We start from the raw sequence: 27,277 nt of genomic DNA on the forward strand, positions 1-27,277 counted from the left end.
TTCATTCAGCCATTTTTGAGTTCTGGGGTCAAACGTGGAAGAAAAGGTCGTAGAAGATTTTCCGCCTCCGGTGGTCTCTTAATGTTATTGCTCAACGGTTATAGATTTTTTTTACAAAAAAGTAAAATTTTCGGTTCATCCACAAACAATCTCATGTTTGTAAACAAACGACGCCATATTGCCAATGTTGTTCGGTAGCTCATATCAGGCCATCGCCGGGGCCCTGGTTTCATGCGAGTTCCACGCGCACTGACAAATGACGTTCGATTGAACCAAAACTGACACCGACGAGTGCGGCACTCAGTGCCGCACCGGATCTTCAAACGAACGTACCATATGGTTGTATTCACTTATTATGTACATTAGATAAGGTGAGGCGAAAAAACCCAGCTATCAAAATAGTTAGCACGAAACCCGGATTTTATATGGTGATTTGCAGAAAAGTGAACCATTTTCCGGGCAAATTGCACCGGATTTTTTTTCTGTAGGGTTGTTAAGCATGCCAAACTGAACCGGAAAACACGTTTATTTGAATTATTTTTTTTGTAAAAAAAAATGTTTTAAAAGCATATTTTGGTTCAGTTTAGCATGCTTAACAACCCCACAAAAAAAAATCCTGTGAAATTTGTTCGGAAAATGGTCGAATTTTCACATTACTGAAAATCTCCATATAAAATCCGGGTTTCGTGCTAACTACACACAGAAAAATGTTTTGTAGAATCAGCCAGTACGAGGTTAGAATCAACAAAATTTTTGTTGAATATAATCAACACAAAAATTGCGTTGAAACAAACCTTGATTATCTCAATTCCAAAAAAGTCTTTTGTTGTTTTGAAAAATCTGCTTTGACGTTTAGCGTTGATTCAACAAAAATCATGATATTCAAATCAACATAAAGTTTTGTTGATTCAAATATGCCTTATTTTTCTGCGTGTAACTATTTTGACAGCTGGAAAACCCGCCTTACCTTACTCATCTACATACCTTGACACTAGCACACCATTTGATTTTGCTTGCTGACAAAATTTAACCTCACTTTTTTTTCGTGTACGTACCAAGGGAATGATTGATCGAGGAATATTAAATATCCGCATAAATAATTTCAAGAGGTTCAAAATTAAAGAGGACCAATAAGGCTCTTAACTGCTTATTTATTTGTCGGTGTAGGACGCCGCACTATTTAATAATTTTCTGGCGCATATTGAAATCCATCCATCTTTTTAAAATTTTCTTTTCTTGATTTGTGTGCACCTTCGTCAAAAACCAAGATTGTTTACTTTTTACTCTTTGGTCTGACAGCTTTATCATGGATTTTGGTCTGGTTTAAGCGAGGGACAGGACACAGCAACCTCCTGGTACGTACACGCAACACATTCGCACGCAGATTACTCTATTTTCAAAACATTAAACATAAATTTCGGAATGTCGACACGTAAACGGTCTGGTTCTGGAACCAAACAACCAAAAGAAAAAATTGTATATATTTTTGAGTCCTTATTTCGTGGTGAAGACGTCGTTCGAGGGTACAATAACTTTTGGAACGAGTTGTTCCTGATTACTCCGCCAAGTCTTGAAATTCTAGACACGGAAATTCAACAACTAGATGACTTAAAGATGTGTGCTGCAAAACCCAACATAATACTTGTGGTAAAAAAATGCATTGAAATGCTTGACTCCGACAATCCTAAAAGAGTAAATAACTCATTGATCACATTGAGTAGTTTGACATTTGCTTTGTGCAGAAAATATTCGGTTACACAAGAAACATCGGAAAATTACTTGGAATATGTCGTTGCAGAGGCTGAAGATGAAATAAAAAGCCTTATAGACAAAATAAAAGTTCTGCTTTCTGAGAGTGACGAGTCTTCTTTCTATTGCATAAAATTCCTGTTGCCTATTCTTATTACGAATTCTTGCGGCCGCAACAAAATAATGGAATACATAATGGCCGCAAACAACTTATTTGAGCCACTGAAGAAAATTCTTAGTGATCCCACCCAAAGACTTAAATATGGTAATGATATTGTGATACTTCTGACTCTTTTGGTGAGTATAATAACATATTTGTGTATTAGGATGGTCCAAATCCGGGCTTCATCGGGGCTACTCCTTAAAATCAAAGGTTAACCCATTACTAGGCTAAATTTAAGAGCGAGTCCACGAGCAAAGCATACCCATCTCGCATCGACCTCACCAATCTGCCTGAAATTTTCAGGGGTTGTTTGTACATATGAAACTAGCATCTGGCCAAAATATGAGCACTCTGGGTCAACGGGAAGTGGGGCAAATCGGGACACAATGTTTAAAGTTAAAAACGTAAAAAATCTTAAAAAGGCTATAACTTAGGCAAAATTCAATTTAATTTCAAAATTCAAAATGCATCTGAAAGGGCTTAAAAAATGCAACGAAATGCAGGGTAGAACATCCCAATTGGTTAAATCTAAAGGGAGTTATTGGCATTTTAGTGAAAAAATAGCATAATTTTAAAACTCAAATAAAAAAGTGTTCCATCCAGATATCAACTCGGCTCGACCTGCAGCTTGTAGGGGACATCTGGGACTACCATCTGAGACTGAGAACGCTTTGGGTAAGGCAGTTTAACATATTAAATAGACACTTTTACTTTTAGTGAAATTTTTGGTTGTAAATTTTTGCTCGGGGGACCCCTTAGATCCCATTTTCTGGTGATAATTTTATCATATTCGTGTTCCTGAGACAATTTCACAATAGAAACATGCATAAAAATGTTTATTTTCATCCATTTTAACCCTTTAAAAAATGAAAGTTTAAAAAATCTTCGATTCACATTTATTGAAAATCAAGTTCGTTTCCAAGGATACTAGATGACACCAGAAAAAAGCAGCTTCTTAATTTTTATTACTTTCATTTTTTAAAGGGTCAAAATGGATCAAAATAAACATTTTATTGTGAAATTGTCGAACCGAGTTGATATCTGGATGGAACACTTTTTTATTTGAGTTTTAAAATTATGCTATTTGTTCACTAAAATTCCAATAACTCCCTTTAGATTTAACCAATTGGGATGCTCTACCCTGCATTTTGTTGCATTTTTTAAGCCCTTTCAGATGCATTTTGAATTTTGAAATTAAATTGAATTTTGCCTAAGTTATAGCTTTTTAAAGATTTTTTACGTTTTTTAACTTTAAACATTGTGTCCCGATTTGCCCCACTTCCCGTTGACCTAGAGTGCTCATATTTTGGACAGATGCTAGTTTCATATGTACAAACAAACCCTGAAAATTTCAGGCAGATTGGTGAGGTCCAAACGACGTCCCATACAAGGGGGTATGCCCTGTTCGTGGACTCGCTCTTAAAATTTGAGCTCATTCTGACCACGGGAACCTCTCCCTCTAAGCCCTTGTCTTCGGAAAAGTTATTCCAATTCAATTCTTGAACTCGCTCGAGCTGCTGTACAAAAACCAGTATGGATTCCGACGTGGGAGCAGCACCCGCACTGCTACTTCTGAGCTACTGGATGACATCTATCAGGATCTGGATGGCAAGCGATTCACTGGAAGTCTGTTTCTAGACTTAAAGAAGGCGTTCGATGTCATTAACCATGGTTTGCTGTTACAAAAACTGGAGCGTTACGGTATTCGCGGGGCTGCTCTAAGTCTTCTTAGATCCTATCTCTCCAACCGGATGCAGTTTGTGAACTCAAACGGAATCAATGGAGATTCAGCAATTATCGACACTGGAGTACCTCAAGGAAGTGTACTGGGACCGTTACTGTTCATCATTTTCATTAATGATCTATCCCGTGTTCAACTGTTTGGGAAAGTACGCCTCTTTGCTGATGACACAGTGATCACCTACAGTCACAAGGACGCCGTACATATCACCCAAATGATGCAAGCTGATCTACAAACCATCAACGAATACTTCACGTGTAACCTCTTGTTCCTGAATCTCTCCAAAACGGTGTTCATGATCTTCCATTCACCGCAACGGACTGTTCCAGAGCTGCCTGCTGTTGCCATCAACACCACTGAGATCAAAAAAGTCTCGAGCTTCAAGTACTTAGGACTGGTACTTGATGAGACGCTTAATTGGAAGCCTCACATCGACCAACTGAAGAAAAAGATTGCACCTGCATGTGGAGTTCTACGTAAAATTTCGTCGTTTGTACCTTTTCGCTGGTTGAAAAGCCTCTACGCCTCGCTGATTCATTCTCGTCTGCAGTACTTGGTCATCAATTGGGGTACTGCCAACAAGGTTAACCTGAGGGAACTACAAACGCAGCAAAATCGATGCATTAGAACGATTCTGAGGAAACCTGCTTTATATCCGAGACGCTCGCTGTACAACGATGTGAATCACTCATTTCTTACCATAAGAGCTCTTCACATGTTCCAAATCTACGTTCACATGTATAACATAATGCACAACCCTACAACGTATCATAACTTCAACCCAGTCCGTGTGGAGCATGCACGGATAACGCGACAGACTGGAGACCTAAGAACCACTTTGCCGCATACAGAATTCGGGTTATTAGTTATTCTGGTTGCTATCAGTACAACAAACTACCTGATTTCATCAAACAATCCCCCTCCCAAATAACCTTCAAATGTCAACTGAAGTCACACCTAAAGCAAAAAATCGAGCAATATCTGCAATAATATCTGCCACTAACCACCCAAAAACTGCTTTCTCTCCGCCATGCCACAACCGCCAACCGCCCGCCGCCCACCGCCCGCCGCCTACCGCTCGCCGCCCACCGCTCAAGCCCGCCGCCCGCCGCCCTTCGCCCACGCCCGCCGCCCACCGCTCAACGCACATCGCCCGCCCACCGACGATCATCCTTATCGTCACTTATTGTTCACCGAACAACATAATATTAGTATATAAATAATTATCTGTAATTGTTGAAGATGCACATCCTTAACAGAGATATATATCTCACTGCATTGTGCAAGCCGTCCGAGCCTCACCTCAAAATAAACATAGAGGTAGGTGAATGTTCCCAGCTTTGCTGTGGAGTGAGAAATAAAAAAAAAATTAATTGGTAAAAATTGGATAGTTATTGCGCTTTCCACAGGTAAAAACCTGAAACAGTTTCTTTTCTCCATACATTTTAACGATTTTCCCATACAAACTCGAAGGGCTTATAAGGAGGGGTTCCCGTGGTAAACCAAATGATTTCAGGGGGTAGCCCCGAGTAAGCCCGGATTTGGACCATACAGTATGTAAAAAAAGTATTTACACCCCTTGGGCACTATGCACATTTTGTGATGAATACAAAACAATTTAATGTTGACATAAACCTAGTACCGTAAAACGGGGTGACTTTGATAGCCGGGGTGACTTTGATAGGTTTGCGATTTTACCGCAGAATGAAGAGTACAATTAAATTACGCAAGGAATTATTTAGAAACATACTGACCGTGGTAGAGAAGTGTTCAAAGTACCTCAAGAAGAACTTTTCATAAAATTTTGACAAGTTTAAAAAGTTAGTTAACTATAGTTTAGAAAATGTTGATGAAAGTCATTATTTTAAACTTCTCAAAGTGTCATGATTTTCTCAATGAACATGATTTTTGATCGAAAAACAGAATGAATTTTCGGATTCTTTGGACAATTTTCCACTAGGAGAAGGTCAAAAAAAGTTTGTAAATAATAAATAATATGTGTTTTTGAAACACAATTTAAAAAAAATCTCCAAATTTATAGGCAATTTCAGTTGAACAAATTTCATGTAAAATGTGAAAACTTGTGATTCGTGCTTCGAATTCAGTATAAAATGTAATAAAAAACGATTATTTTATAAACAAAACTAGTTTAAACAAATTTCAGGCAAAATGCCGACTTTTTAACAATTTTACCTAAAATTTATATGTAGTTTGCTAAAAAGCTTATACCCTTAGTTAACTAAATATAAACATTGATTTTTTTTTCTTAAAAACTATACCAGCTACTTTAGTGATAGTGCATTTAGCGTAAAAATAAAGTTTGAACATCTTAAATATGATTTTAACAAGAAAAACTATGACTATCAAAGTCACCCCGGAATTAAAACTAAGAATTTTTAACGTAACTATTTTTCTAAACATTATTGAAAAAACTTTTTTCCGAAATAGTTCTTGGACTTTGTGTGGCCTACCCCAGTACATGTTTTAAAAATAAGAATCTTGAGAAAAACCTTACCTGTTGGAAAATATTCTAAAAACAAGTTGAAATCCTATCAAAGTCACCCCGGTTTACGGTACTACGTTTTGCTCAGAAACTCATGCCGAACATTTTGCTACAAAAGGCTCATGAAAAGATGTTTTCTCTAAAAAGTTATATGACCGATTCTTCGGCTCCTTTTTAAAAAAATCCCAAGTTTTTTTCAGCATTTTGGCTGTAGTGGCAAAATAAAAGAAGAAACCCCCCAATGTTATTACATATTTGGAAAGATAATTGATTTTCCTACAAAGAAATATCAAGCAGAATGAACCATATAGTATCTGTGCCTTCCCTGAAATAATTATGTAGCATGACGGGACAACATCGTAAAACTGGACTTTTAAAAGGCACACTACAAAAATCGCTACAGTTTTGCCAGTTTGATTTTTAAAAACTTTTGCTCTTCTACACATTATCACAAATTAAAAAACGAATCTTTTGCTCCTTGAACTGAAAGAATTGGTTGAAATTTGAGTTTTTGCCAGCCATTTCTTTTCGTGACGGGACAACGAAAGGAGCAGATTTATGAAAAAAATCCTCTCCCGTTCAATGGCTTGCAGACCACATTTGGTCAATATTCTTGGCTTTTAAGGTAAGAAAACGCATTTAAAGCACATTGCAATTATTGCATCCTAATAAAAATGATTTTTTTCATATTAAAAATCACATTGAAAATGTGACATTTTGGTGTAGCTTCGCTAAGAATCGGTCATATAACAAATACTATTACGAAAATCAAAAAAGGTGCAAAAAAAGTTTGTATACCTTCCGAAAAATTAACATAAATAAATTTATTGTTTGACAAATCACCATAAATCCTGTCTCCCAACTCCAAATAGGCATCCTTGACTGATTAAAAAAAATATTTGGATTGAATATAAAGTTTACTAATTACTTAGTATAAAACTTTATATAACTCTGAAAATTCTATATAAAACTTATCTAAACTTAATTTTGCAAACTTTCAATTTAAGGGGTTACATACATGTAGAAAATCACAAAATTTTATATTACAGAATATTTTTTAAATCCACTCAAAAGATGATTATTTATCACTTCTGAAAGTTCCATGAAGATATTTCATGATTAAACTGAGTAAGAGACGATTTAAGCGCAAAATTTTGCCATGCGCAAAGCTGGCTGTCAAACCTTGGTCAAAGAGTATTCAAAATAGAGCGCGGATTCGGAACAAATTTCTACCAAATTCATGGTACCAGTCAAAGGTACAACCGTAACGCCTTTGATAAGGCGTTACTTTTTTCAGGCGTTATGAAAATTAAAGGTGCCGATTTTTTTTATCACAGCAATCTCCAAAATTTTCCCAGTGACAGTTGAAAATAAACAAACCCACTCACCGTCCCGGGACAAATTCTGGTAAGCAAATCATTGAATTTTCAAAATAAATTAGGTATAATTAAAATTTTATTTTTGCAGAAAAAAAGTGAGATTCACAAATCAATGGAGGAAACCCGGGCGCTCTTGATTTGTGCATTGGACAGTGCGACGACCGCACTGTCCTGGAGAAGTACGTCTCCCTCACGACAAACGCTACCAAAACGTCACGCTGGTCTTCAGCACCGGTGAAGACCAGGACTACGAGTATCTTCCCTTGGCCAGCTCTGATGCACCTCAACAACCCGCAGCCCAGCAGTCCACTTCCAAAATGGAAAATTTCGACGACCTTGTCTCGATTCAGGCTACCTTAAAGGACCGGCCTATTCGTTCCTTCAAGTGGCCAAAAACTTGCTCTTAACGCCCACCCACATCATAGTTTTGCGCGAGCTCGAACGCAAAGACAAGGTGCGCGTAATCGTGCGGCAACTGCTCCAGAACATCACCAAAAGCGACACCGTGATTTAATTGAAGAATTTTATGAACATAAAGTTCATTGTAATACTCTTAATAAAAAAAAATGGCAATAAAAAGTAAAATAAATCAGTTGAGATTTGATTTGAAGCAGCACAGAAGTCACGTTACGGAGTTACCGAGTTGCCAAGTTTTCCATTGGCCACCTAGCAAATGTTGTTAGCAATTTGCGCAATTGATTTTGGAGAAAGATGACAGAAATGTAAACCATTCGAAAGTTGTATCGAATGATACCAATTCCATATCAATTCAAATACGGACAGCTAACGAAGGCGTTTTATCTAAGCTGTACGGTCTCGTGGTGTGCCTGAGAGTCCGCCCGGAAGCAGCAGAAGCAGGTCATCACAAGTGGTCTCGAATTGACCGGCAGCGTAACCTGCGTCGGCGTCCCTCCGCTGATAAACAGAAGCAGCATAGCATCGTGTCCGTAAGGCTGCTCCGGTAAAGCACGAACTAAATCGTTCCCGCCATCCCAGCTGGAAAGCATCTGGCCGTGATCGGACATGCGTGCCAGTCCGTATAGGACGCGCCCAATCTCCAAGCAAGTGGACCACACCGGCGACAGAGATTGTTGCAACAATTAAACCCCCACGCGCTGCTGCTATCGAGTTGAATGTTTTGACATTTTTAATTCTTTGAAAAAAAATGACAGCGAGAAATGTCAGTTAAAAACGTAACGCCTCAACTCGCCACTGAACGAAAATTGAGCACCCCGGTTTTTTTTCTAGACTGCTGAGACGTGTACCACGTGTACCGCGTTACGGGGTCAAAAATAAATTTCCAGTGTACCCTCTCATTTCCCTTCTCTCTGCCTTGGTGGCGTTCTTCCCTAAACTCCGAGTTGATTTACGGGTGCCACGATATCTCGAGATGGGATGGACAAAATTGGCTGAAATTTGAGGTGAAGACTCTAAAGATGTATCCCGTGTGCATGACGAAGCTCAATTTTTAAAATTGGCTTTTTTAACAAATACAAAAATCAAAAACTAACGGTTTTTTATATGAAAAACACAAAAGTATTTTTATCGGATGTCATCCCTGGTTCGGAAGGTGAATGACAGATTATTTTGTGGCTTAATTAGATTCTCACGGCGTCTTTTTCAGGGGGGTAGTATTTTTTGAGAAATAGCAAGAAAACTGTCATATACATATGAAAGTGTGGAACATCCCCGTTCATTTGCGGGGCGAACGAAAATCTTTGGTCGGGAAAAATCCAAGTTATCCTCATTTGAAGTTTTTGAACTTTTTTCCTATGGGGCCAAATTTCGTCTATTTCAATTTAGAAGTCTACATGGGCATGATTTATGGTTCAGATCATATGATTTCTTATGGGAAATGATGCAAGGAACATTTTTCCTGAAGCACGCAAAGTGATTGAAAATAAGGGAAAAAAGTTATAAAGGTTTTATTGAAAATTTGGGAGATTTTCTGATAAAATTGCACCCCTTTCCCAAAAACCACAATGTTTTTGATATTCAGATCATTATTTCGATGAATTCTTTTTTGAGAAATGTTTCTGGACCCATTGAGTATATAAATCACTACAGAAAAGTGTAATTGGTTGGGTTTAAGCTCAGCTGTATGTCACATTTATGAATTTTGGATTTCACCGAATCAACATATTTTTGTGTGTTTTGGTTATAAAATGTACCGTTTACATTAAATTTTCACTTTTTTGTGAGTACATGGTCCACATGATATGTTTTGTATCTAATTGAGACATGCAGTGTAAATACATTCACAGGGTTTCTATTTCTATGCCTTTTGTTAATTTGTATTTCCATTTGGGCTATATTATTTGTATTGAAACTACAGAGTTGAACTTGCATTTATTGGTAATAACATAAATATTGCGTAAAAATCATTAAAAAGTTTAAATGTATGTAAATATATTAATTTAATCTCAAATAATTGAGCTTAACATACTAAACAAGTCTGGCATCCAAATTTGAAACAACGAACAATACAACAATTACATTATTTTGCTAAAAAACACACAAATAATTGATCACAGTGGCAGTGCGTGGCCGAATGGTTACGCTGTCCGCTTTGTAAGCGGATGATTCTGGGTTCGATTCCCATCTGCTCCAACCTTCCATCGGATGAGGAAGTAAAACGTCGGTCCCGGCCTTGGTTATTGTTAGGCCGTTAAGTTATTCCAGGTGTAGGAGTCGTCTCTATGCCATAAGTACAAACAACACACCAAACCAAGCCTACTCCGGTGGAATCGCTGGCGGCGGTTGGACCCGCAATCCAAAGGTCGTCTGTTCAAACACTGGGGTAGAAGGTTCCTTGGAGTAGAAAGAGGTTTGGGTGCTCTCCCCATTCAAGCCTTCGGACTCCTAGGTTCGAGCAGAAACTTGCAATAGAGACCACAAAAGACCTGGGGTCGTTAATGTGGATGGTTTGATTTGATTTTGATTTACAATATTATCACCTGACCTCAATATAAGTACGAGATCTCTTGTGAGGTTTAATAAGACTAATACAAATGTGAAAATCTAATGGAAACGGTACATTTTATAACAAAAACAAACAAAAATATGTTGATTCGGTTGAAATCCAAAATTCATAAAAGTGGCTTACAGTTGAGCATAAACCCAACCAATTACACTTTTCTGTAGTGATTTATATACTCAATGGGCCCAGAAACATTTTTCAAAAAAGAATTAATCAAAATAATGATCTGAATATCAAAAACATTGCGGTTTTTGGGAAAGAGGTGTGCAATTTTATCAGAAAATCTCCCAAAATTCCAACAAAACCTTTATAACTTTTTTCCCTTATTTTCAATCACTTTGCGTGCTTCAGGAAAAATGTTCCTTGCATCATTTCCCACACCCAAAATTCAGAGTCGAGATAATCGTTCTCTCAAAATTTATTGAGGGCTCAGTGCCAAAATCGATAGAATAATGGTACCAACTCATTGGATTGGTTTGTCAAAGGTCACTGGTTCGATTCCCGTTGTCGACACTTTTGGTTTTTTGTTTGACGGATGAACTTTTTTTGCAAATGAACCTCGAGAGAATAGTTCTATCGCCCATCTCGAGCTGTGTTCTCTGCGTCCGTGAATGGTACCACTATTCTCTCGACTCGAGACCATCATTCTCTCAGACTAGCGCTGCCAGTTTTGGGTCCATAAGAAATCATATGATCTGAACCATAAATCATGCCCATGTAGACTTATAACAATACTAAATTGAAATAGACGAAATTTGACCCCATAGGAAAAAAGTTCAAAAACTTCAAATGAGGATAACTTTGATTTTTCCCGACCAAAGATTTTCGTTCGCCCCGCAAATGAACGGGGATGTTCCACACTTTCATATGTATATGACAGTTTTCTTGCTATTTCTCAAAAAAATACTACCCCCCCTGAAAAAGACGCCGTGTGCAAACATGAACGATTTTTGTCTTTCGGCTTTTTTCGTGCTCAGAAGTTGGTTCAGAGACGGCTGTACAACGGGACTTTCACACGATTTGCAGAGCGATTTTGCACAAATTTGCACGACGATTCGGTCGGTACTGTATGTCTCGTTGACGGATTTAGGCGTTTAGGCCACTCGTAATGTCTTCGTCGCCGCTAGCCGCGTCGTACTCCGGTGGCCAGTAGACAACGGGGTAGGATCCTCCGGGTGCTTCGTAATTTCCAGTTCCAAACTTGACCACTGCGCATTTACCGTCCACCTAGAGATCGCGCCGGTTGGTACCGACCGATCGTCCTCGAAATAGATAACGATCCTGCAAAGATAAAAGATTTGTTCCGATACGTACTCAGGTCACTTCTAGATGAATCTGACTCCAGCAGCCACTGCTCCTCGTCTTTCTTGCTGTCCAAGTCGTCTTTGGGGGCCATCCGTTTGCGATATTTGTTTGAGTTGTTAGCACTTCCGGTGTCACTGCATGTGCACGGGGCCGGCGCAGGAGGTGGTGGCGTATCGAGCCGGTCGGCCGTTTCTTTGCTGCCTCCCAGCCTTGATTAGTTTTCGTTGGCCTTTCAGTGCGCGCAATGGTTTAAAGCGTACACGTGTGCAGCGAAACAGTCTTGTCCTGGCCAAACTGGATGTGACCTTCTCGTACAGTAAATACTGCGGAACCGTCTTCGGTTGGTAGATGTTGGTGAATTCACGCCACTGATGTCCCCCTAGCTTGTCTCTCCAACAAATTCAGAATTCAGGATCTACGGTAAATAAAAGGAATGAGATCTGTCTTGGCCAACCACAAACACCACCGGTCCTCCCCTAGCCAAAAGACACCACTTCACAACATTTGTGATTTCCCCCACCGGCCACGGCGTGCCAAACTTACCACCCTCCTTCTCCCAGGTTTTCTCGCGACCACTCTGGAACCTGGGAGGGAGAAGCGAAGAAGACTTCTTATTCTTATTCATTTTCTTGTTGTTGTTTTTGTTTTTTGTGCAAGATAATTTCTCTTCCCATATAAATTCCCAGTCAGTCGTCATCTGCCTTTCTTGACAATTCAAATTTTCTTGCAGCACATTTCAAAACAGTGCTCAAGATCGTGCATGACTCATGTGATGCAACTTTCTCTGCCAATTTTTTTTTATTCATAACATATTTTTTAGGTCCTCTTCCGTGCTGAGACCAGGTTAGGACCGGGAATCATGAAAGTTACATAAAAAATAATGATAATATTTTTTCAAACAAATGACAGCAACATGAAACCGATCTGAGTGGGTATTGCTGAGTTTCAACTGGATGCTGAACTCGTTGAAGATCCTCCTCAGCTCAGCCGAACTGTAGAGTACCGCCTTGCCTTGTCCCTTCGTGACTCCACAGGCGTGGGGGAGGGAGTTAGTATTTTCTTTGCTGCTTCCTGCTTGTCGAGAGCGATCCTTCTGTTTTTAATCCGGAACCGCGCCCGACAGCGGAGGAACTGCCGAACTTTGTTTTCCATCTTTTCAATTCTGGTTGCAATAAAATGCAAAACCCGAGCTGTGGAGGAAGTTAAGTGAATTCGCTGTGACGTGATCATTCTTCCGAGATGCCGGTTTTGCAGAGTGATTTTTTTTGAAAAACGGTGGCTTACGAAAACGGTTCCGCTTCCTATCTATCCGTGTTAACCTCCAGCTCGCCGTTTTTCCCCTCTTTGTTCGCATTTTCGCCCAGAGAATTTGCGTCACTTCCCTCAAAGCTTTGGTTCTACTGAAGGAACGATTTATATATTTTAACACATTGACTACTACTACTACCAACTTAATAAGTCTTAGTTTAAGCACATGTATGTATGACATAACATTGTTTGATTTATGGTCATAAGGAAATATATCTTATGAAAACATATTTTAAACTGAATTTTAATAAAAATTAGCAAAAAACAAATAAACGTTTATTACATATTTTTGGCCTCTTTTGCATTTAATGAACGGTCTACGTCCAAAAATACATTTACAAATTAAAATACTTTTTTTAATTTATTTTCCTTCGAATACAATACTGCTCAAACCTCGGCTCAAACCAAATAAGAACAGTAACAAAAAATGAAGGCGGCTCTCACTGACAGTTCGCAAGTGGATGACACTGACAACTAGGTGTATTCTTCTCCGCCCGACTCGGTCTGGAACCACAGGGGTGGTCCAGAGAACTATCGATCGCGTCACCGTTTGAATCCATTCCGCTCGGCACTGTTCAATTCAGATCCGCTACCACCACACGTTTTTCCAAAACATAAACAAACCAAACGAAATGTCATAACCAACACTCTGAATGAAACTAGACAGATTCGGCTAAATAGAGAGAGCGAGTCCCAAAGTTCTGGAGCGGATCCAAATCCAATTCCAAAATTTGGAATACATTACTGTCATTGGCATTTCCTATTTCCATATACAATGTCATGTCGTCTGCATATAAAGGTACGTTAATTTTTTTAAGAATGAAGGAAATGTCGTTTACATACAAGATGAAAAGAAGAGGTCCTAAATGGGATCCTTGCGGAACCCCAGAGGTGACGTAAATTGATTCCAATAGTACATTTTGGAAGCGAACAATTGGTTCGCGCTTAGTCAAATATGACTTAAGCCTTTCCAAAAGATTCGGTTGAATTCCAATTTTCTGCAGTTTGAAGATTAATAATTATAATAATTATTTCGGTTGAAGTCACAACTCGCGCCGTTCTCCTGCAACAGCAAAAGCTGACTTGCGATATCAAAGCTCTGATTGATGCTAACTTTAAGGCTTGCAATGCCTTCAAGCAAATGGACAACAAAATCGAAGTTGTTCAAGATGAATATGAGGGCATTTCCACCCTCCTTGGCGAAATGCAGCAGCAACTCAACAGACTGGATAACAACGACGACTCTACATTAAACGTATGCAAAAAAGTTTCGTCAATTTTAGATGACGTAGCACCAGCGGACAACGCCAGTACGTTGGTCAAAATCGACGCACTGACCTCCGTCACTCAGCAAATTGGTGAGAGTCAGAGCATGATCGGTGAAAGACTTAAGAATATCAACACGGAGTTGATTTTTTTGTCTGGGCGTGACCCTGGTCCTGTTGTCAATGAAATCCTCGAGGAGATTAAGGCAATCTCAGCCAATCTCCCGGCTGGTACTGAGCAAACCGAGGCTCATCACGAAACTCTCGCTGATGAGTTAGCATCTAGCTCAGCTTCAGGTAGTCCCAATCTTAAAGACAATTCTGGATGGCGCACTCTCGGCAATAAACGGCTATGGAAAGCTGACTGGACTGACTACGATATCCGAACAGCACGCCGAAAGGAGCAATCTAAATTGAGACGTAAAGCCAATCAGCGAAAACGGCGTCGGCAACATAGGCGCTCCAGCTACACCGGGACAGACGACCTCGATGAGATCGATTACGAGCTCGATTACAGCTTCTTTGACAACAATTTCCACTTAGAACAACGTAACGACCGGCTTCACCGCCTGTGCCACAATCAGCTTGCACAACACTTAGTAAAACAACCAGTCAACTTATTACAAAATCCACAACATTCACAATCCCAGCAACAACAACACCAACAACATAATCAACAACAACAATCCCAGCAACAACAACACCAACAGTGTTACGGCGTCTACCACCGGTTCCCTATGGCCAGGTTGCAGCGCAGCGTTGCCTTGGTCGTTCCTACAAGGCGCCGCCGCGGGTGCCCGAAACGTCACATTGGACAGGTCGGCAGTAAATGTCAAAAGGTTTGGGTCGATTGATCGGTGATTGACGATGTGTGGGTTGCATGAGAAAAAGTAGTAGGCACGATGTAGGAGCGATTGTTTAAAGATATTCACTATATTAAACAATCAATTTGTAAGTAAGATACTTAGAATGAATTGTAAAACTATGTCCTAAATATTGAATTGAATTTAGGAGCGCTACGTCAGGCCATAATCGGTCAAGTACGAGTTTAATCTGCTGACATTGGTTGGAGAAGGATAAGCAGATTTGAAGACTAATGTAAGTTGTTTACATTTAAATTGGAATTTACTGTCAAAACTTCAATAGAATGAAAAGTGCCGCAAAAATCGACACTATTAATCAAGCTATCAGTGGATGCCTTTATACTGCTATTCTTGGCACGGAGACCAGTTGGGACGCTAGTATTTTAAGCGAAGAGGTTTTCTCTAGCAACTTTATTCAGGAATGATAGAAATCTGTTATCATCCGGGAAAAAGTCAGGAGGCGGCGTTTTAGTCGCCATTAAAACCGATTTTGACTCAGAAAAACTTGATTCTGACGTTTTTGCACATTTTGAACACGTATGGGTCAAAGCTCAGATTGCAAAAGAGACTCACATCTTTGCATCTGTGTATTTTCCCCCGTTATCGCCACTCAGCTCATATGAAAATTTCTTCAGGAACGCTGAAAAAATTATCTCCAGTCTAGATCCCGAATCCAAAATACATTTGTATGGCGATTTCAATCTCGGTGCTGTCGACTTCATGGTTGACGCAGAAAACGAGTCTATTCTTATTCCCATCTTAGGGGAAAGTGATAGATTACAATTAATTTTTGATAAAATGTACTCTCTCGGCCTAAATCAAATTAATCATGTTAAAAATCAAAATAATCGCTTTCTTGATCTTCTTTTTACTAATATGACTGAAGACTTCTGTGTGACTGAAGCAAATAATCCACTTTGGAAAAATGAAGCTCATCACACAGCAATTGAATTTTCACTTTTCGTGCATAAGGCTAATAACAGACCAGATGGTTCAGATTACGAAGAAATTCCTGATTACAATAATGCCAATTATCCCTTAATCAAACGTAGACTATTAGAAGTTGATTGGAAAGCATTACTAGAGAAAGAAACGAACATCGAGCTAGCAGTTAACACTTTCTATAGCATTATATACGACATCCTCGATGAAAGCGTCCCAATACGAAGAAAAAGACGCACAATTGACAAACACCCGCCTTGGTTTACAAGAGAGGTTAAAAACCTTAAAAATAGAAAACAAAAAGCTCACAAAGCTTACAAAAGCAATAGCCAAAAACTTGATGAGTATCTACAAATATGCAGTCAGTTAGAAGTCACCATCCAATTTGAATTTGAAAAGTATCATAGAAAGGTAGAATCGGAAATCAAGAGTTTTTCAATTTTGTCAAATCAAAATTAAAAAGTAGTAATTTTCCGTCAAATATGTCTCTCGACAATAAAATTGGCAAAAACAGTGCAGAAATTTGTGAATTATTCGCAAACTTTTTTGAAAGCGTATACACCTCTTTTGATGAAAACGATCGCGACCGAAGCTACTTTTCCTTTATACCCCAAGCGAATAACGAAATAACAGTCGATAGCTTATCCTTAGATGAAATTCAGGCGGCTCTTGAGTCTTGACAGTTCAAAAAGTACCGGACCAGATGGAATATCTCCAAAATTTGCAAAAAATGTAGCCTCTGAACTGGCTTCTCCGCTTTATTGGCTATTTAATCTATCATTAAAATCAGGAATATTCCCAAGTGCTTGGAAGAAATCATATTTAGTTCCAATTTTCAAATCCGGTAAAAAATCTGACGTGAAAAACTACCGTGGAATTGCTCTTATTTCATGTATTCCCAAGCTCTTTGAGGCAATAGTTAACAACAAAATGTTTGCTCAATTAAAAGACTACATAACACAAAAACAGCATGGATTTTTCAAAGGGCGCTCAACCGCAACTAATCTTCTCTCGTTCGTAAACTACACATTGAATGAAATGGATAACAAAAACTCTGTACAGACACTCTATACTGACTTTAGCAAAGCCTTCGACAGAGTGGACATTCCTATGCTTCTTTTCAAATTGGATAAAATCGGAGTTGATTCTAATCTACTTTCATGGCTTAAATCTTACTTAACAAAACGCACGCAATGTGTTAAATTTAATGGCCTCATATCTAGGCTCATCAATGTTACTTCCGGGGTACCTCAAGGCTCTCATTTAGGCCCATTACTTTTTATTCTTTACGTAAATGATGTATCCTTTATATTTAAGCACATCAACGTTTCGATTTACGCAGATGACATGAAATTGTTTATGAAAATTAAAGACGAAACTGACGCTGCAAGATTCCAGAACGAAATCAATATATTCTTTGAATGGTGCTGTCGTAGCCTTTTACAACTTAACATTAAAAAGTGTACATCGATCTTGTTCAGCAGAAAAATAAATAAGCCAAATATAAACGTAAAACTAGACAACCAGATAGTTGAAACCTGTTCAAATGTTAGAGATTTAGGAGTCATACTTGATTCTAAAATGACTTTCATCGAACATTACAACACGATGGTATTCAAAGCAACTAATATGCTCAACTTCATAAAACGATTCAGTTATAACTTTAAGGACCCCTATACATTGAAAACATTGTTCATAGCTTATGTTCGCTCTATTCTTGAATATTGTAGCGTCGTGTTGAGTCCACACATCAAAACATACGAAACCCGTATTGAATCAGTGCAAAAACAATTTTTACTATTTGCTCTTCGTAAACTAGGGAGGACAGTGTTTCCTCTTCCTTCGTATATTGCACGCTGTATGTTAATAAGCTTAGAAACACTTGTAAAGCGTCGTGAATTCGCATCTCTCTCGTTCGTAAATGATCTTATTGCAAACCGAATTAATTCTCCAGAGTTGTTACAAACATTAAATTTCTATGAACCCACACGCGTATTGAGAGCACGTGAGCCTTTCGCATTGCATTTCCACAGAACTGACTACGCTAAACACGGGCCCATGAATAGAATGATGGAAACTTATAACAAATATAATAACATAATCGATTTCACAATGACAAAATCCACCATGAAAAAACAGTTCTACAATCAAAGATAGATGTTCCCCCCTTGTAATTAGAAACTAAGCAACGACCATGTAGTCTACGTATGTTTGACGAATAAATAAATAAATGGTATGTCGATTCTGTCAAATGCCTTACTAAAGTCTGTGTAAATTGCTTCTACGAAATTGCGATTATGCATTGCATTCAGTGTAAAATTTCCAAATTCTAAAAGGTTGGTGCTAGTAGAGCGGCCTTTAAAAAAGCCGTTCTGTTTACATGTGATGCGGTTTTTTACTTGCTGAAAGATTTTTTCATTTATAATAGATTCGAAAAGTTTTGGAATAACTACGTCTGATTTTGGGCCTGTCTTGAAAATAGGCACCAAAAAAGACTTTTTCCATGTTTGTGGGAATTTTCCAGTATTTATTGACATGTTGAAAAGATGATGCAGTGGAAATGTCAATTCTTCTGCAAGGTTCTTTAGGAATGCAGGTGCTATTCCGTCGGGTCCTGGTCCTTTTGATGAGTCTGAGTCCCTCAATGCCTGGCGTACTTCCGTTTCTGACAAAGAATTGACTGAGACGTCATTTGGAAATTCCTGTATACAGCCATTCCACGTCAAACAGGAAGTCTCCAAATCAAAAGTGCTCCGATTTGGCTCAAATTTGGAGTGGGGGTTCCTTGGCCCAAATAATTAGACCCGTATTTTTTTGTTTGGCGATTAGGGTGGTTCAATCCGAAATAGGGTGGTCCAAAAAATGGCATTTTTCGTCGATTTTCGAAAAAACCACAATTTTCAAAAAATCATATCTCCGAAACGGCTGAACCAATTTTAGAGCGCCACAATTCAAAAGAAAGGTTATTAGTTAGGCTTTTAAGCAAAAATATGTTGAGGTCCAAAAAAACTAGCTGAATATTTGAAAAGGTCCTATGAAAACTTAATTTGCCGATTTCAAGGTCACGGGACCAAAGAGCCCATGTCTGAAAATATTTTTCCCTGATTCCTTGTAATATTTTACATAACATATCAAAAATTTGCGGATATCCATTAACACGTTTCGGAGATATGATTTTTTTACATAAAAAGTGGGTTTTTCGACGCGCCGCGCACTAAAAAGGGAAAATGACAATAGAGTTATCTAAGCCCGATCTCACGCACACTAGCACCCCATTTGTTTTGCTGGCGGGTACAAAATTTAACCTCAATCTTTTTCGTGTACGTACACGCAATACATGCGCACGTAGATAACTCTATAACGGGTAAAAATCCACTTTTTTCACTAAAACTGCGATAACATAAAATTTTCGGCGAAGACCTTTACATGTCTGGGTACCAAAAGTTGCGTCTTTCAATTACGAAAATTTTGGTTACCAGACATGTATAGGTCATCGCTGAAATTTTAAAGTTATCGCAGTTTTAGTTTTTTGCCGATTTCATCATTTTCCGGTTTTTGCGCGCGGCGCGTCGAAAAACCCAGTTTTTATGTTAAAAAAAATCATATCTCCGAAACGTGTTAATGGATATCCGCAAATTTTTGATATGTTATGTAAAATATTACAAGGAATCAGGGAAAAATATTTTCAGACATGGGCTCTTTGGTCCCGTGACCTTGAAATCGGCAAATGAAATTTTCATAGTTCCTTTTCAAATATTCAGCTAGTTTTTTTTGGACCTCAACATATTTTTGCTTAAAAGCCCAACTAATAACCTTTCTTTTGAATTGTGGCGCTCTAAAATTGGTTCAGCCGTTCCGGAGATATGATTTTTTGAAAATTGTGGTTTTTGCGAAAATCGACGAAAAATGCCATTTTTTGGACCACCCTATTTCGGATTGGACCACCCTAATCGCCAAACAAGAAAATACGGGTCTAATTATTTGGGCCAAGGAACCCCCACTCCAAATTTGAGCCAAATCGGAGCACTTTTGATTTGGAGACTTCCTGTTTGACGTGGAATGGCTGTATATATGAAAAGTAGTCGCGGTCGCGGTCTTCTTCGGAAAATGAGGTGTATAATTCTTTGAAAATTTCTGAAAAAAGATTGCAAATTTCTTTTGAGTTACTGCCTACATTTTCGTCCAGTTGCATTTGCGATGGGAAGTTACTACTTTTGGATTTGGATTTTACGTACCATCAGTGGGGGTGACTATTAGGGTGTAATATCAAACTCGATTTTCCAGCCCAGCATTATTTTAGTTCCTTTTGGGGTCCTAAACAACTCCCCAAAGTTTGGGAACGATTGGTTTAGTCCTCACTTTGCGCAAAGCGATTCAATTTTCCATACAGATTTGTATGGGAAAAATCTTTTTTTTTTTTAATTTTGATATTTAAAAAATCCAAGTTTCACGCTATACTAAAACCGGATTCATATTCATATTCGGATGCTCCGGAATGTGCTTTACAACTTTCCCGAAGAGAGTATGGTGCTAACTTGCTCCTATAAAAAGATATAGCGTGTTCAAAACTCGTCTAAAACGTGTTTTTTTGATCGAAAATCACATATTAGATTTTGATACCTTAAATGCCAATAGTTTGAAAATTGACCTAATCTCAACCCTTAGAGGGGGTGACATTGGGTCAAATGAAACTAAAATGATGCTCAAATACAACGATATGGTAAAAACAAGTCATCCAACAGCGTTTCTTGTTCGAGGGAATCGTATCGACACGCTACAATGCACTATGGGCCATCTCCATACAAACAGGCGGCCAAATTATTTTTTTGCTTTTTATTTTTTTTTTCATACAAATTTGGGTAATTGTATGGTATTGAAATGATATACGTCCATTTTTATGACTTTTCATGTTTTTCAATAGTTGATTGTTTATAATAAATAGTCTTTTCATACATTTGCAAGTGCAACAGAATTGCGTATATATTATTATATTGTTAAATTATGGATAAGCTAATACATCCCCACTTTAAGGACACAACCCCTCCCTCCTCTTTCTTCCCCCCCCCCCCTCTCCTCCTCCCCATCAACAAAATTTTGTTAAGCGTAATAAATTTATTTTAAGTCAAATATTTATTATTTACTGCTGTGTGTTTCTTTTTGTGAGTCCATGCCATATAACTATATAGAGTTTGTGACAGCTTCAGGGAATGTTAAAGGTACTTTTTATGATGTTTTGTATTAACCAACATAGAACTTAAATGTGGATCAGTTTCATGGATTGATCGCAGAAATTCATCATGCTAAGTCAACATTTTGCTGAATACTTTTTCCGGTATCAAACTGAGATTCTCCAGTTTAACTTGAGAAACTTCGGTACGAATACCTTATTTTGACTAAGGTACTCAATTTGATATGTAGGCAACAGAAAATTCCAATAAAGTCATTTCGAACTTCTTGAAACCAGGTACCTATTGATTTTTGAAGCGACGATGGCCACGAAGTAGGTAGCAAAGCAAGTGAAATAAACGGGCGCATATGTAGATTGCAGCAAATTTTGATAAAACGTAAATGTTCAAAATGGCATATCTCCGAAAACGCAACAAATCGCAGGCTGTAAATTTCAGCAATGTTAGATTATAATCCAATCTTTCAAGTGATCTTAGTTTCATGTTTAGCATCGGTTAGCAAAAAAAAGTACTCGATTAACAAACACAAAAAAATATGATTTGTCAAAAAAATGCTCCAGTTTTTCGATGAAAACTCCAGTTTTTGGTTTGGAAACAACATTTTATCTATTAATAGTTTCAAAGCTTATCTCATTACCTTTCCAACGATGTATATTTGTCCTAATAAAACATTTAAAATGGCTGAGCTATGTTAAAATTAAACAATCAGCCTTTTTTACGAAAAACGCTAGTTTTTTACTCATTTTTTTTTACTTTCAGCTTGCGTATCTCCGTAATGAACAAACTTAGCTTTGAAAATTTGGATTTTTCTTAGTTAGAATGTTTATTTTCGAGAAAAAAATACCAAAAAATATTTGGAGAAGGTCACTTTTTTGAAACTTGGCCACCCAATGTACCATAGTGCAATGTTTGAAGTGGAGATTTTCAAACATTTGGGTAGTTTTCGAGCAATTCTAACAAAAATATTAGAAAAATTATTTTTCAAGAGGTCATTTTTGGCCAAAAACGTACCCCAACTTTAGGAATGTGCCAAAATAACAGGATTTGTTCAAGGAACGAGATTTTTTCAGCGAAGTCATCTTAAGATGTCCCCTACACAACCTTTTTAACAGAATTCAGTTTCATTGAGAATAACCTGAAAAATGGTAAAATCCGTAAAAAATCACTTTGACCCAATCTCACCCGCACCCCCCAGACCCAATGTCACCTCCACTGACGGTAATTAAAGAATTTTTTCGGGCATGATTTGACTTCAGGTCCGACTTTACTATTATATTTTTCGTTGGCAGAATTGAGTGCCGAAAAAAAATGGTCGGAAATATTTAGATAATTCAGAACATTTGTGTCATTTGTATTATTTCTGTATAATTTGTAGGCTTTTTGTTTTTTATTTTTTAAATTTCTTTGCTGACTGTTCCGTAAGGCGTACGATGGGCGGCTTCATTGGGTCAAGACAGAACATGCTGTCTGTGATTTCAGGAGTTGATAATGGCTGCGGTGTGGTGGCGTTCAGAGGTGTGATGATTGGCGTTTTTTCTTTCTGGTAGGGGTTGATGGTTTCCCCTTTCCGGAAGTTGATGAAGTTTGGATTCGATGAAAATTCGACCCTTTTGCCCCGGTATTTAAAAACGTGGCTTTTATAGAAAACCTAGATGTATGAGTATCAAAAGATCGGAAATGTTTTGCCCTTTCCGATGCCACATAGGTTGACTTGTGAATTGTGGACCGGTTCGGATGCCGTCGGATTTCCGACGGTGTTATACCCACTCCAGAATGTTTATTTAGTAATTCTATGGTAATACATTGACATTTAGTTAAATTGAAAGTTTGCAAAATTAAGTTTAGATAATTTTTTTTATAGAATTTCCAGCGTTCTATAAACTTTTATACTAAGGAATTAGTAAACTTTATATTCAATCCAAATTATTTTTTTAATCAGTCAAGGATGCCTATTTGGAGTTGGGAGACTTGATTTATGATGATTTGTCAACAAATAACTTTATTTATGTAATTTTTTCGAAATGTGTACAAACTTTTTTTGCACCTTTTTTTGATTTTTGTAATAGTATTTGTTATATAACTTTTTATAGAAAACATCTTTTCATGAGCTTTTTGTAGCAAAATGTTCGGCATGAGTTTCTGAACGTAGTACTAGGATTCTGTCAAACTTTAAGGGTGCACAGCAACCAAAGAAGTTGTTGTCTTCTTATTCCAAATTTGTCAAACTTACGGACCCAATCCTGAAAGAATCTGATTGTCAAAATGGTCAAACTTTATTGTAAATAACTTTGAAGACTGTAATTTAGGGGATGAATAAAACATCATATCGATAGTTCCCGTATTTTTGAAGATACTAAAATGTCTGTAACAGAAATCTGGGTGCAAAAGCGATGGTTGATGTGTACCGTTAAGTTATTGCATGTTTCATCACAAAATGTGCATAGTGCCCAAGGGGTGTAAATACTTTTTTTACATACTGTAATATATACAGCAATTCCCCACGAAAACAGCATGATTCGAAAAAAAAGTTCTCCGATCGGGCTCAGAATTTTTCTGGGGGATCCTTGGCCGAAATAATTCGACCCGTATTTTTTTGTTTGGCCATTAGGGTGACCTAAAAAAATTGCAATTTTCGTCGATTTTCGCAAAAACCACTTTTTTCAAAAAATCATATCTCCGCGCCATTTCATCCGATTTTAGCTGTCCTAGACGCAAAAGAAACGTGATTAGTTTGGCTTTTTGGGAAAAATAGTAAGAAGTTTCAAAAATCTAGCTTAACATTTGAAAAGGTTGAATGAAAACATAAAATGCTGTTTTGAAGGTCTTGGGACCAAAGAGCCTATGTCTGAAAATATTTTTATCGGATTCCTCAGAAAATTTCACATAACATATCAAAAAATGGTGAAGTTATGTTTTCGATACTCTGAGATACGATTTTTTGAAAATAAAAACTGGGGTTTTCGACGCGTCACGCGCAAAAATGGAAAATGACGAAAACGGGAAAAAATCAACTTTTTTCACTAAAACTGCGATAACTTTAAAATTTCAGCGATGACCTTTACATGTTAAAATACCAAAAATTTCGTAATTAAAAGACGCAAAGACGTGGTTTTCGTGAAAATCGACGAAAATGGCCATTTTTCGGAACACCCTAACACGGCGTAGGCCACCCTAATGGCCAAACAAAAAAATACGGGTCTAATTATTTTGGCCAAGGAACCCCCAGAAAAAAATTGAGCCAAATCGAATCACTTTCAAAGAAAAATAGTAAGAAGTTTCAAAAATCTAGCCTAACTTATGAAAAGGGCGTATGAAACTTTAAAATGCCGTTTTGACGGTGTCTGGACCAAAAAGCTTATGTCTGGAAATATTTTTATTGGATTCCCCGGACATTTTTACATAACATACTAAAAATGGGAGGAGTTCATTAACAGGATTCCGAGATATGATTTTGAAAATAAAATCCGTGTTTTTTGACGCGCCGCGCGCAACAACCGGAGAATGACGAAATTGGCAAAAAAACAACTTTTTTCAAAAACATTGCGATAACTTTAAAATTTCAGCCATGACCTATAGATGTTTGGGTACCAAAATTTTCGTAAGACGCAACTTTTGGTACCCAAATATCTATAGGTCATCGCTGAAAATTTAAAGTTATCGCAGTTTTAGTGAAAAAAGTTTTTTTTTTGCCAATTTCGTCATTCTCCAGTTTTTGCGCGCGGCGCGTCGAAAAACACGGATTTTATTTTCAAAAAATCACGGCATTTTAAAGTTTCATGCACTCTTTTCATAAGTTAGGCAAGATTTTTGAAACTTCTTACTATTTTTCTTTAAAAGGCCAACTTATTACCTTTCATTTGCGTATAAGACAATTGAAATCGGTTAAAATGGCGCGGAGATATGATTTTTTGAAAAAAGTGGTTTTTGCGAAAATCGACGAAAATGGCCATTTTTCAGACCACCCTAACACGGCGTAGGTCACCCTAATGGCCAAACAAAAAAATACGGGTCTAATTATTTCGTCCAGGGAATCCCCAGAAAAATTTAGAGCCCGATCCGAGCACTTTTGTTTTTTTCCATGCTGTTTTCGTGGGATCAAGTTCTAGTATGGTTCCCCTTGTAGGGCATGCCCATAGGGACTATCATGCCAAATATCAGCTCATTTCGTTGTAAACTGGCTGCGCGCATCAGGGTTAAAGTTTACATGGAAATTACTATGGGTTCAACTTTTGGTCTGGTCACGCGCCAACTTGGGGTCAATGGTCTGGAGAACACTTTTCCCGAAGAGAGCATATGGATTCGTTGTCCCTAGACCTGGCGCATCGGCAAACAATCCGATGTCTCCGGAATCAACGGTTTTCCCTCAAAAAGCATAAAATTTTCCTTAGCATGCTATGAAAGCTTGATGAACACCGACGCCATACGTCAGGTAGCTACCACGTGGTTGAAATATTTGCAAAAAAATACAAATTTGCTATGCAAAGATTCTGAATTCGACTAAATAATATCAGGATTACTCGAAATGATGATTATTTAGTTAAAAGAAGGTTTGCAAATGAATATTCCAGCCGTTTCTCACCCACGTGGTGGCTACCTGACGTATGGCGTCGCGGTGTTCATCGAGCTTTCATAGCATGCTAAGGAAAATTTGATGCTTTTTGAGGGAAAACCGTTGATTCCGGAGACATCGGATTGTTTGCCGATGCGCCAGGTCTAGGGACAACGAATCCATATGCTCTCTCGGGAAAAGTGTTCTCCAGACCATTCCCATAGGCCTGACCATACCAGAAGTTGGCGCGTGATTTTCCCAGACCTGTAGGAGCGTTTGAACAAAAAGTTCCAATTTCCCATAGTAATTCCCATGTAAACTTTAACCCTGATGCGCGCAGCCAGTTTACAACCAAATGAGCTGATATCTGGCATGAAGGTCCCTATGGGCATGCCCTACAAGGGGAACCATACTAAAACCTGATCCGAGAACTTTTTGAAAAACGTACGTATATATATATATATATACAGCAATGGCATGATTTAGATTGGTATTTTGTTTGGGTCCGAAATGGCAATTTTCATCGATCTTCGCAAAACTACTTTTTCAAAATCATGAACTGATTAGTTTGGCTATTTGGGAAAAATAGTAAGAAGTTTCGAAAATCTAGCTTAACATTTGAAAAGGTCATATGAAAACTTAAAATGCTGTTTTGAAGGTCTCGGGACCAAAGAGCCTATGTCTGAAAATATTTTTATCGGACTCCTCGGAAAATTTCACATAACATATCAAAAAATGGTGAAGTTATGTTTTCGATACTCTGAGATACGATTTTTTGAAAATAAAAACTGTGTTTTTCGACGCGCCACGCGCAAAAATTGGAAAATGACGAAAACGGGAAAAAATCGACTTTTTTCACTAAAACTACGATAACTTTAAAATTTCAGCGATGACCTATACATGTTAGGATACTAAAATTTTCGTAATTAAAAGACGCAACTTTTGGTACCATAACATCTATAGGTCATCGCTGAAATTTTAAAGTTATCGCAGTTTTAGTGAAAAAAAGTCGATTTTTCCCCGTTTTCGTCATTTTCCAATTTTTGCGCGTGGCGCGTCGAAAACCCCAGTTTTTATTTTCAAAAAATCGTATCTCAGAGTATCGAAAACATAACTGCACCATTTTTTGATATGTTTTGTGAAATTTTCTGAGGAATCCGATAAAAATATTTTCAGACATAGGCTCTTTGGTCCCAAGACCTTCAAAACAGCATTTTATGTTTTCATTCAACCTTTTCAAATGTTATGCTAGATTTTTGAAACTTCTTACTATTTTTCCCAAAAAGCCAAACTAATCACCTTTCTTTTGCGTATAGGACAGCTAAAATCGGATGAAATGGCGCG

The 27,277-nt window shown here is 37.9% G+C and overlaps 1 protein-coding gene across 11 annotated transcripts in view; it reads left to right on the forward strand.

Moving 5' to 3' along the window:
• LOC119766572 (26S proteasome regulatory subunit 6A-B-like) overlaps nt 1–27,277 on the forward strand; it is a 323,195-nt gene that overhangs the window by 86,627 nt on the left and 209,291 nt on the right. For 8 of the 11 annotated variants that reach the window (XM_038251371.1, XM_038251373.1, XM_038251375.1 and 5 more), the window contains exon 1: nt 1,362–2,046. The exons of 1 other annotated variant lie outside the window; for it this stretch is intronic. In XM_038251371.1, coding sequence (XP_038107299.1) covers nt 1,423–2,046 — 624 coding nt within the window. In that variant the 5' untranslated portion in view covers nt 1,362–1,422. 2 more of the 11 variants (XM_038251384.1, XM_038251379.1) reach the window with 2 other exon arrangements.

Source organism: Culex quinquefasciatus, chromosome 2, assembly GCF_015732765.1.
Source record: "Culex quinquefasciatus strain JHB chromosome 2, VPISU_Cqui_1.0_pri_paternal, whole genome shotgun sequence".
NCBI classification, from domain to species: Eukaryota; Metazoa; Arthropoda; class Insecta; order Diptera; family Culicidae; genus Culex; species Culex quinquefasciatus.